Here is a 13,357-nt window from a genome sequence, read left to right on the forward strand (position 1 = left end):
AAGGCCAATAAGACGCAAACACGTTTTCAAGCTAACTTCTTGTGTGTGTGTGTGAGGGAAGAGTCGCCCTGAGCTAACATCTGTTGCCAATCCTCCTCTTTTTGCTTGAGGAAGATTAGCCCTGAGCTAACGTCTGTGCCAACCTTCCTCTACTTTGTATGTGGGATGTGTCCACAGTGTGGCTGATGAGTGAGGTAGGTGTGTACCCGGGATCTGAAGCCGTGAACCCCGGGTCCCCGAAGCAGAGTGCATGCAACTTGAACCACTCAGCCATGGGGCCCGGCCCCATCAAGTTTTTTTTTTTTTTTAACTTAAATGGCCTGTCACACTTATTTTCCATATTGTTTCATAGTGGTGTCTTACTCTCTTGCTATGATTCAAATCTTCCAGTGGAGTTCTAGAAAACCCAGAGTCATGTATGCAGCACATTTTCAGCAAGAGCACATGGGCCTTGATGTCTTCCTGACTCTATCTTGTTTTTTGTACTTACCAGGACTCCCAGTTGGGAGTTCAGAAACCCAACAAGTTTAGGAGCAAGTTTACGCTTAAGGAACCAATCAATGGAGGGGCAGCTGGGGCTCAGGAATGACTGTAAGTTTTAAAATCCTTCTGGATTCTGTTTCCACCTCTTTGCATGCTATTAAAGTTTTGTTCTTTCAAATCACCTTTTTCCAGAAGACAGAAAAAATATAACCATGGAAAGCTCCCATGCTGAGATTAGCTCTTTCTCTTTCAAATTTTTAAAACCTCATCTCTAAGTCAACAGCTCCACTTGGGCAAAGCAGTCTCCCTTGGGCCAATTACTGGGTGGTCAGGGAGGTAGAATCTGTAAGATGGTAGCAGCTTCCTTTTTAATATAATACAAATGACAGGAGCATCTCCCCCAAAGAAAGGGATGCTGTATCCAAAAAACAGAGGGAGAGGAAGTACTACGCCTCCTTTCTCTTCATCTTATCCATCTAATTTACAACATAGCCATCACTAAAATGCTTTTGAGAAGAGTAAAACAGCAGCTTCCATTTAAAAAAAAAAATACTCTATGCCAAGCACTCCATTTCAAATTCCCCCAATACTCCTGCCAGGTAGAAATTATTTTCTCACAGTTCCAAGGGGAAAAAACAGACTCACAAAGTTTCAGTGAACATCACACAGGTCTACAACTCTTAATGCTTTCATTTTACTATTTACATTGCTTCTTATATTTGGAAAATTCAAAGTAATATAATTTTCATCATACTCTGCATTAAGCATATGAAGTTAATGAAAAATAACCAATAAAACTGACACAACTGGCAATACTATTCTTTATTATCAATTTTTCTTTTTGAGGAAGAAGCATGCTTTTTTTTACAGCACCTGTAAACAAGTCAGTGAAGTATACTATTTTGAGTTTCTCCATATATATGTATTTTCTTTTTTTTTTTTTTTTTGGAATGTTAGAATACCAGAACACCAACTGCATTACATACACTGAAGGCAAGTCAGGCTAAAACAAGGGTAAAATTTTATGGCTGAAAATATTCATAGCAGCAACTTTTAAAAGATGATTTTATTAAATCAAGTCATTGCACTTGGTCATTTTATTGCTACAGCAAAACAAGGCCATTACATTTTTAACACTTCTCATTTCTGATTTTAACTGATTGTCTCATTCAGTTCATACATTTCAAGTTTAAATGAAAGCATAAAATGGTTACCAGCAAATCTAAAGAGAGCACTTGGGTTTTCTTCCTGTGATCACAGTAAGAAGCATAAAAAAGAGAAAATCCTCTATGACACCAGACCCATTCTCTCTTCCTATCTTCACACTTAAATTTTGTAAAGAGGTAACAGCTTTATAGAAGACCAAAGCTTAGTGGTCACACTCACGCACACAGACACAACACTTCTAATATTGAAATACAACTAGGACAATTAGTAATATTATGTGTTTCAAAGAACAGCAAACCTGAACAATACATTCACTAAGAATTTGGCAATGACAGATTCCATGCTGTTCACCTCTAGTCTGTCATTTATACTCACTCATAGAAAAAAATAATGATTTACTTCTAAGTAAAGGCTATTATTACAAACCATTTTGTGATATGAACTTTATGAATAGGAAATAATAAAATTCCTGTATCAAGAGCAAATACTGGTAGATTGCTAGATTAATGTAATCACTTTTCCCTCTGAGTTTGGTTTTCTTTTCTTTACTATTTGGTCAAGGGCAGAAAAACAGAGACACATTATTTCTTTTATATTCTGAGTGAGGACTATACAAGCAAATACTCAAATGTATTTCAGTACTCATGACCATCTTGATTTCACGCCCAAGTGAGAAAACGACCAACAAAACCTTTAAGAATAGCCTGAAATCTGCTGGACACTCCCTTACCCGTTACGAGGGGAGGAGGGCCACTCACTATGCTTCCAGCCAGAGAGCAGGACAAGGACTTCCAGGATACGCTGTTTCTATTTCTACCTGAGGACTTTCAGTAAAAGAAACTAAGCTCTAATTTATTTAACAAGAAAGAAACCATTCATTTGAAAAGTCATTTAAAAACATTAGAACAGGCATAAACAATTTTGTTCAGTAGTGACCTCATCAGAAGAGCTCAAGGACTTTAAAGAGTTACAAGGTACACACTCAATGCACCATTAGATTGAACGTAAGTTGAGAATTTAACATTAAGTAATTATATATTGGAATTTCTATTATTTTCTACTAAAGTTCTCTTTTATTTGAAACAACATGACAAAATTTCATTAACACAAGATTCTACTATTATAAGATTAAAACTTAAAGGAAAAGTATTGGTTAGGTGGTTTAAAACAATATAAAATGCAAGCATGACAGATGGTACTCAAAATCTGAAAGTCATGTGCTATAATAGTGCTTAAAATCCTTTTTTTTTGCAAATAAAAAAATTCTACTTTTAACATAAACCCACATTTTGAGATGTATTATCTATAGACATAACATTTTAAAATCTTCAACAGTTCCTAAGTGACTCTGAAGAAACTGCTAATTCATCCATTTTGTGAAAATGCATTTTGAATACGGTCAACTATATTTGGTTTTAAATAAGCTGTAATGTTACATTTTATGATATACTAACACTCTTTATAAAGCTGGTATCTAAATGACAGCCCAAAATATCTCCACCAGTTAGTTTGGTCTATTAAGTAAATTACACATTGTAAAACCTGAGTATTTACATGATGATAACTCGTCCAAGTACAAAACCTCACAATGAAGTTCTTAAAGTTTTGAGTTTTGTTTTCCTAGTATTACCATTATTAAAAATCAAAAGAAGGGGCATGAAGAACTAAATCACAAACATGAAATGAGTACTATTTGAGCCTGTAGAATAAGCAGAAAAGTAATAAGGCTGGTGTTTGCATATTATATGTGCTGTAGTTTTTAGGCACAACAAGTTAAGGGTTAAATTGACACTTTTAGTTCCTTAGACCTAATGAATTTAAAATATAGCTCATATTTTCCCAAATATATTTAACAATACATTTAACTGAATTCCTTTTATGAATCCTATAGTGCAAGCAATATAAAATATTTTAAAAGTTGAAGAAATTATTTTGATTTCATTAGTTAGTACTATATGCATGGGAGAGTAATCTCATTTATAGCTAGGAAACTCCTATTTCATCACTCAGAGTATAAACAGCACTGCAAACAAACAGGCACAACAGTGTAATCCTGGGTAAGAAGCTAAAAGTAAAAAATATATATATATACAAAGTTTATATCCCTTATGTATTATGGGAAAAGTAGTGACTACAGTTACTATAAAGCTAATTTGTCCCTCTCAAATAGTATATTTTACAGATTTGTAAAGATATCACCATATTTATAGCATAGATCTCTTTAAAAATAATACTACAGGTTTCAATAAAAAAACTATTGTGAACTTTCTTTCCTTTTTATACAGATTCAGTAGTATTTTCAAGCAAACTAAAAAAAAAGTTTGCAATCCCAGCACATAAGAAATAAGGCCTCTTTTTTTCATATTGGCAAAACAAAATATATAAAAAAAAATTCACCTTCCCCTAATTTTCTATAGATATTACAGTTCATATACTCATATTTATCACGACATCAGAATTTGTTATGTTTTAAGTAACAAGTCAGTTGAAGTTCATAGTGTTGCTTCTGAATCCCTGGAACATTAAGAACACTTCAAGAAGACAAGACTGCTTTTTTCAGCTTCTCTATTTCCACCTAAAATACAAAACACAAATGGAGCAACAGATAAAATACATTTACTTTAGTAAAGTTTCTTTATTTTATCCCACATCATTAAGATCTGATCATATTTTCAAGCCTCCATATTTTGATTTCCATTCTAAAATCTAATTTCCAGTGTTGTAATAAATACAGAAAAAGTTCAACAAAAGAAAACATCACAATGCACGTTCCTAAAGAGCAGGTGACAACAACAAAAAAAGCAACTATAGCTGTTTCACCCAGAACTGTGTTAAGTAATGTGAGCATTTGAAAGAACTGTAAGAAAATCAGCCCTACAGAGAACATGAGAACCCTTGAAACCAAATGAAGAAATGTACACATACCTGTAATTAAGCAAAGGGGGCAGAACAGTAAAAATAATAATAATAAAGGACCAGTTTGGTTCTGTATTTTTCACTTACTACCTATGTAACATTGATAAATCACTTCATCTCACCTGGTCTCAACTTTCTCCTCATAAACATTATGTCTCTAGACTAAATTATCATTAAAGCCCAGGAACATATTTAAAATTCAGACAATGTGTTGAAATACTTCCAACTTTAGGCAGAAGGCATCCTTCACTTAACAGAAATTCACAACTTAAGAAACTCAGGAAAATTCATTAGATTTTCACAATTAACTGCAAAGAGTTACTTAATTTGGCATATTACAAATATCTAAGTTGAGGCTCAAAGATACCCTGCCAATGGTTCCACACTAGCAAGTGGCACACAACTTGTATTGCTAAGGTCTAAGGCTCTAAAGCCCACAGTTTTTACACTCCTTCCCAATTAAATATTTGGATCCTCATTTTTGTGTGTGTGTGAGGAAAATCGGCCCTGAGCTAACATCTGTTGCCAGTCTTCCTATTTTTGCTTGAGGAAGACTGTCCCTCAGCTAACATCTGTGCCAATCTTCCTCTATTTTATATGTGGGATGTTGCCACAGCATGGCTGGATGAACACATGGGTCCACACCCGGGATCCGAACCCATGAATCCCGGGGCAGTGAAGCAGAGCATGTGAACTTAACCACCATGCCACCGGGCCAGCCCGTATTTGGGTCATTTTGACCTTTCACTGCATGTGGAAGCAGGTAGGCCTTACCTTCTCCTGATAGCATCCTCCATCTTCCCAACAATACATACAAATAAGACATGCTATGGCTAACCACTGATAAATAGTTCATTATTACATGATGAGCATTTTGCCCCAGTCAAAAAGTATAGTTTTAATATGCTCACAATCTCCTTAGGGATTCTAACTAGTCGAGAATGGCTTGTTAATTTCAGGATCTTTCCTGATATTATTCTTCAACTAATATGATCATTAGCTAAATATTTTCGCAGCATCGGACTGGGACAAGTCTTAGTCTTCAGCCTGGATTGAGATAAAATACCTTCAATCTTCAGCCTGATGAGCTATTATTATCATCTCTATTTTAAAGACCAACTGTGTAATTTTAATGGGAGAGGATGCACAGAAAACAGTAAGAAAAAACACCAATGGAAAAGGCAGCAAGGAGTGGGAAGAATAACCCTGAATGCAGTAATATTCCTTACAGACTGCTATTTGTCACATAAATTTAGGTATCAAGCAAATATTTATATGGCTAGAGTTTCTCTTCTAGCACTTTTATGTACATTGATCATCTGTAGTCCTTTTCATCACTCCTCAGTATAATTTAATGCCATATATGGTTAACTTTATAGTAGTTCAAAGTACTACTTTTAATATTTGGGGAAATATAATTTTTCCTTTAAACATATGATCCTAAAATTAATGCCTTATTAAGTGTGTTTTTACAATACAAGGGTCAAACTTTCCCCATTAAGGAAAAACATGTGTAATATAAGTCAGTGAGAGGCTAAGTAACAGCTGATTTTTTATTTTTTTTATTTTTAATTTTTGTGAGGAAGACTGGCCCTGAGCTGACATCTGTGGCACTCTTCCTCTATTTTGTATGTGGGACATCACCACAGAGTGGCTTGGCGAGCAGTGCAAAGTCCGCAATGGGATCCAAACCTGTGAACCCCAGGCCGCTAAAACAGAGCACGTAAACTTAACCACCATGCCACTGGGCCAGCCCCATAACAGCTGATTTTGCTGGAAAAATTGAATCAAAAGAAATTCTTCAAAAAAAAGAACAAACAATTCATTTGACTCGTCGTAATTTTTATGATGAATCATATAAACAGTCACGCACCACATAATGACATTTTGGTCAATGACAGACCATATGAAAGTGGTCCCATGAGATTAGTACCATATAGCCTAGGTGTATAGTAGGCTATACCATCTAGCTTTGTGTAAGTGCACTCTATAATGTTCGCACAAGGATGAAATCACCTAACAACACATTTCTCAGAACATACTCTCGTCGTTAAGTGATGCATGACTGTACAAATTGAACTGCATTGGTTCCTCTTGCTCACATTATTACCTTATTTTCATACATGAATATAAATGTATATGTATAAGGAATGAAAGTCAAGAAACATTTTTGTTTTTACTTTCTCAATTTCTACCATGTTCCACACCAGGAATCTAAGACATTTTTAACATTTACCTTCTAACAGTTATTAATTCAACAAAAAATTATTAGCTATCTAACATGCATTTAGCACTGTGCTAGGAGCTATGGGCAAAGATAAAACAGACACAGATCCCACCTGCAAAAGTCTTACAGTCTAGAAGATGGGCAAAATAAGTCCATAATGTATAAGTGATAAGAGAGAAAATTAGTATTTATTCATCTCTTACAAAACTAAAGGATGTGAATTTGGGAGAAGACAACATTACTTTTAATCCAAAGAAGACTGGGTACCAACTTAACGAAGGTGAGTATTTGAGCTAGACCTTGAGAATCTGCAGAAGTTGGGCATGAGAAGATGAGACAAAAGGAAAATACAGTAAGAGTAAAAATTCAGACAAATTAACTCTAAGAGACAATTGAGGATCAGCAAGCGAGGAAAGAAAGATACACTAGGACCAGGACATAAATGAAATCATATGCCAAGTCAAGAGTTTGAACTTTATTCAGCAATAGAAAGTTCCTGAAAGCACTAGGCAAGGAAAGATTAATTTGAGATAAGAATGCGAGAAACTTGTGGCCGAGTGGTTAAGTTCGCGGGCTCCGCTGCAGGCGGCCCAGTGTTTCGTTGGTTCGAATCCTGGGCGCGGACATGGCACTGCTCATCAAACCACGCTGAGGCAGCATCCCACATGCCACAACTAGAAGGACCCACAACGAAGAATATACAACTATGTACTGGGGGGCTTTGGGGAGAAAAAGGAAAAAAATAAAAAAATCTTTAAAAAAAAAAAAAAAAAGAATGCGAGAAACTTAAGCAAGCTAAATAGAAGATAAAGAGGATAAGAAAAGGACAGAAGTAGGGGACTAGAGATAAAGGTTAAGGCGTAAAGCTAATAGGCCTGAAAGTAAATGGAATTAGAAGAGAACAGAAATACCATGTCTGCATGACTAGAGGGACAATGAAACCATCAACAGAAACAGGAAATCAGAACAACAGAAAAGGAAGATGAGAAATTTAACAGGGACATGCTAATTCTGAGTTCACAGTGGAATATCTAGGGAGACTAGCAGCTATAGACACATGATAGAAGCTGGGAAAAGAAGTATTAGACAAAGACTGAATGCACAGGGAGGAGGGCCAAGGATATGCTGAAGGAACATCTCTCCCTTAGGTTACAAGAAAGGAAGAAGACAGAAGTTAGGGACAGAAGAATGCAGGATCATATAAACCAAGATAAAATTCTGAAAAGGTGGCAATGGTAAAAATGTGAAATGCTGTTGGAACTGAAGAGACATTGGAGTTACCATTAGTAAACCTAAATGCAAGGGATTACGCACTGAATTAAAGGTGAAGAATTAGAGACTAGCAATGTATGCTGTTTTCGGTTGTTTTTGTTTTGCAATAAATGAACCCCAAATGAAAAGAAAAAACTATAGCAGATCAAGTGGGCAGTTGGATCTGAAATGGGGCTTTTCTTTGTTTTTTGAATAAGGAATAAAATTGAGTATTTTCATGGAAAGAACAAAAAGTATCAATAGAAGGGACATGTTAGCCATAACAGTAAAAACGGAGTTTTGATAATTTACCAAATACCTTCACATATATTATCTCAACAACTAAAGCTAAAGAAGGCTAACTGACTTCCTCAAGTTCAAACAGTATAACTCAATCCCTAAGAGCAAAGGTTCTGAAGCCTGTGTGCTGTTAAAAATTTCAGCTCCACTGCTGACTTAATCATTCTAAATCCTAGTTTCCTCACCCTTGAAACAGGAACAACAATCCTTATGAGGTATGTGTGTCCAATGAGATAATGTACAGAAAGTGCTAAGCTTAATTCACACAGTTTAGAACTAAAAGGCATGAGTGTAAGTCAGAAGAGGAACTCAAGTTTTTTAACTCCAACTCCCATGTTCTCTCTTTTTCACAATGCTAACAAAACAAAGAGGGTAAGCAATGAGGCAAGGTAAAAAGAAGGAGGAGGATGAAATAAGACAGAATGGGAAAAGCCTCTGGAGAAAGGCAGGACACACTTTCTCTGAGATACACAGAAAAGAAGAACATATGAAGACCAAAGTCAGTGAGGATAAGAAAAAAATTAAGAAAGATAAAGAAAATAAGTAAAATCATCAGTCATCAGCAGAGAGTAAAGATGATGACACTATAAAGTAAACATTCACCGAGAAATCAAAGTCAGCAAATCTATAGCCACATCCTATTACCACCACCACCACCACTACCACAACCGGCCCTGCCCCCAGGACAACAAAAAGAAAAAAGTTTGTGAAGAAGAGAGAACTAAAGCTCAAGAAAGAAGCAGTACTGAATGCAAAAGATCTAGAAACTAGACACTCTTAAGGGGCAAGAACCATGTTTGTTTTATTCACAAATGTATACCTTGTGCCTCATGCACTGCCTATGAGAGTTAATGCTCAAAAAATATTTGCTGAACGAAGGAACGGAATGTGACAGGGAGTCAACAAGAGACTAATTAAATGGCTAGCAGGGAGTGTTGAACTGAAGTAGGACAGCATAACTTGCAGTGGAACCAATCAACCAGTTGGGTTGGAAAAAACATGTCCAGTTTATGGTGACTACAATCGCAAGGCCAGGAGGAATCAGTTACCTCTAGATTACTTCTCATTGCCTTCTCTTCTTCCAAATCTTTTCGTAGTTTTTCCAGTTCTTTCCTAAGAACAAAGTATTTATTACTGTTAAGTTTTTCAATTAAACAATATATTTGACTAATGTTAACAGGGTCTCTGTTGCCTGACATTCCAGAACATGGGGAAAACGTTTTAAAAGAAACAGCCATATTGATTAAGAAAAATTTCAAATTCTCTAGTTGGAGTGAAGCAATTTTTCATATTCAGTTATCATACATCTCCCAAGCTGGACACTCCAGAGGCCAAACAATTTGGTAAAATAAATGTTAAAACACATCATAGTACAAGGTAAATTATAGTTTATTCAATAGAATAACCTAGACTTTCTATTTCTCTTTCTCTAATTTTTTTAATTAAATATTAGAGGCTGGCCCCGCAGCCGAGTGGTTAAGTTTGCACACTCCACTTTGGCAGCCCAGGGTTTCGCTGGTTCAGATCCTGGGCACAGACCTAGCACCGCTCATCAAGCCATGCTGAGGCAGCGTCCCACATAGTAGAACTAAAAGGACCCACAACTAAAATACACAACTGTGTAGGAGGGGGCTTTGAGGACAAGAAGGAAAAATTTTAAAAAAAATTAAATAAATTAAAAAAATAAATTAAATATTACATTAAAATCCAAAAATCAAACCAATAAACAAAAAACTTCAACCAAAAATTCCTCCTCCTTAACTCATGTTTTCATTCTTCTGTGTTCCCGTCTATCTTTTTATATAGTAATTTTTCCCTCCATAGCTGTACATGTATATTCTATATTGTCTTCTCACAAAGTATTTTAAAACATTTCCATGCTGCTAAAATTGTAATTTAACTGTTGTTTGCTATTCAACTATTCAAGTTTTTTGCTTGGGGGGACAGAAGGAATGAGACGAATAGGAATTTACTTAACATTATGAATACATCAATATATCATATTTCTATGTCAAAAAGCATGGACATTTTCGGCCTCTTGACATATACTAGGAAAATTCTCCTCAAGAACGTTGCAGAAATAATAGCTTGAAAAAGTCATGAAAACAGAATATTTGAGAAAGGAAGGGAGTTTCAAACTATAGAGTTTCAAAACTAATTTCTGAGGCCTGCCTGGTAGTGCAGCGGTTAAGTTCACATGCTCTATTTCGGCGGCCCAGGGTGTGCCTGTTCAGATCCCAGGCGTGAACCTACGCACTGCTTATCAAACCATGCTGTGGTAGGCATCCCACATATAAAGTGGAGGAAGATGGACATAACGTTAGCTGAGGACCAAGCTTCCTCAAAAAAAGAAAAAGAAAACTAATTTCTTCTGTGGTTTTAATGATTAGAAAACTATTTCTCTATACGGGGAGTAAATTTTCTACTGTTTTATAGTCTACTGACTATAATTTTTAAAATAAGTAATAAACTGAAATTTACCTAGAGTTTATTTTGGGATGTGATATAAAATGTGCTTCTAAGCTAATTAACTTCATATTGCCATAAGGTTATCACTAAATTAAATGATGCTTTCCTGTTTCCAATTATACTATTATTCTGAGTTTATTATACATTTAATCTAATTAGGTTAAATCTAATAATTAGATACATTATATCTAAATTAGGATCTAGTCCTAGAATATTTATCCTGCTGTATTTATATGTATAGTAGTGTTACATTATTCAAATTATTTGCCTTTTCACCTGATAATTTAGTCAGTCTCACATTTTTACTGCCATTTTAAAAAATATGCTTACAAATATAAAATTTTATGTAACATTCTGTTTTCTTTTTACAAGATCAAACTATACACCATGTCCTGTAACTTTTCAACTGAAGAAATAGATTACTGATGTACATGTCTGTCAACCTTGCCAAATGTTAATCTCCTTCCATTTTTTGATGATTTGTTCTATGCATTTTAGATTTCAATATTGAATGCACAGACTGTTTATGTATTTGTAAGCTATAAAAATATAATAAAGCAAAAAACCTAAGAACTCCAAAGCAGCTTAAGAAATAAAATATTACCAGTACCTCTGATACCCAAAGTGACCCTCCCCCTCAACCCCGTGTTCCCCCTCCTTCGTAGTATTATTCCTTTTCCTGTCTTTCTAATTTTACTACAAATGTATCTTGAAACAATATACTGTTTGGTTTTGTATGCTTTTGAACTTTATGTAAATAAAATAATACTATATGCATGTCTCTGACTTGCTTTACCCACCCACAATGTCTTTTAGATTAATTCATGTTGACACATGTAGCCACAATTCATTTATTTTTATTGCTGTACACTGTATAGTATTTCTCTGTATCAATATACCAGTATATATTTATCCATTCTCCTGTGATGCTCTTCTTTTCCAGATTAAAAAAGCTGCCATCCATTTCATTTTCCCAAAGGAACTCAAGAGTCTGAAAACACTCTTTGGAAAATAATTCTAAAATATCCAATATCTATGTTTTAAAATATATATAAATCACAAATACTTTATTCATCCTACAGTTAATCTAAGAGCACCTACAGGCAATCTGTATATATAATTAGTAGTTCGTTAAAAATAGCAGACTTTGTATTAAAAACGTAAAACATCAAAATCAATAAATCAGGCGAGATCTCCAACTGGTAAATGAGTGGTGCTTATTTAAATAAATATTTACTAGACGAATGAACTTACAGTTTATAATGTGCATATTGTGAAAAACTTTGCCAGACTCAGAACAGATAAACTGAAGGATTCAAGAAAGACCCATCATCTACCAAATTACAAACACTCTCTCTCTATATATGATATATATAAGCATAATATATTTTTTAAGTAGTCTTTCAAGATAGATTTTTTGTTTCTAAGAGATGTTTGTAAAAGTGCTCTGCAAACAACAAACAAATCATATTGTTAATCTCAATACTGCTTTTAATAAAGAATCCAATGACTAGTGAGAACTGGGGGAGAAATGGTAATGAGAGTTCAGAGGGAACAACGGTCTCTGGCGGTGACTTTCTACCAGGTTCCATATTCAATGAGACACTTTCAGAGCTACAGGGGAAGGGGAGCTAAAGGAAGAGCACCTGCATCCTCACCCTCAGGTCAACTAGATTCACTCATCTTTGATTTGCTTTACCTACTGGGCTTTTGCAGAATTATGTCTAAAATGTTTAGGTTTAAAATTCAAATGGGGCCAGTCCCATGGCTGAGTGGTTAAGTTCGTGCACTCTGCTTCGGCAGCCCAGGGTTTCACCCCTTCGGATCCTGGGCAAGGACCTAGCACCACTCATCAAGCCATGCTGAGGTGGCATCCCACATGCCACAATTAGAAGGACCACAACTAAAATATATACTATGTACTAGGGGCTTTGGGGAGAAGAAGGAAAAATTAAAAAATAAAATCTTTAAAACAGTTCAAATAATACTGGTTATAGAAAAGATCTCTAAACCAACAGAAGATGAGGGTTAAAGTTCTAGCTTAGCCATTTAAGAGCTGAGTGATCTTAGGTAAAGAGCTTTACCTCTCTGAACCCTTATCTCTTCCTTTAAAAGAAGGGAGGGGGGCTATAGTACGTAATCTTTTAAATTTATTTTAGCTCTAAAAAGTCCCTAACTTTCACATAGGGTATATGTCTCACCATACACCATAATCAAAGCTTTCAGAGTTAAGAGAAGGGCCTTAGAGATCACCTATTCCAATTCATTTGTTTTATAAATATCCAACTCAACTGTAGCAGAAGCAGCGATCAGTCTGCTGAGAAGTAAACTAAGTAGTCATGTGCCACTAAACGACAGGGATACACTCTGAGAAATGCGTCATTAACTGTCTTCATCATTGTCCGAACATCACAGTGTACTGACACAGACCTTGATGGCACAGCCTACTGCACACCTAGGCTACAGGGTACTTACGGGACCACTGTCATATATGCGGTCCGTTGTTGACAGAAAAGCCACTGTGTGGTGCATGACTGTATATGT

The 13,357-nt window shown here is 35.4% G+C and overlaps 1 protein-coding gene across 1 annotated transcript in view; it reads right to left on the reverse strand.

Moving 5' to 3' along the window:
• Positions 1 to 1,290: 1,290 nt before the first annotated feature.
• CD2AP (CD2 associated protein) overlaps positions 1,291 to 13,357 on the reverse strand; it is a 128,499-nt gene continuing 116,432 nt past the window's right edge. The window contains exons 17-18 of the mRNA XM_046639634.1: positions 9,394 to 9,457; positions 1,291 to 4,225 (exon numbers count right to left, since the gene is read on the reverse strand). Coding sequence (XP_046495590.1) covers positions 4,184 to 4,225; positions 9,394 to 9,457 — 106 coding nt within the window. The 3' untranslated portion in view covers positions 1,291 to 4,183. The remainder of the gene's footprint in view (positions 4,226 to 9,393; positions 9,458 to 13,357) is intronic.

The sequence above is a fragment of the Equus quagga genome, chromosome 15, assembly GCF_021613505.1.
Source record: "Equus quagga isolate Etosha38 chromosome 15, UCLA_HA_Equagga_1.0, whole genome shotgun sequence".
NCBI classification, from domain to species: Eukaryota; Metazoa; Chordata; class Mammalia; order Perissodactyla; family Equidae; genus Equus; species Equus quagga.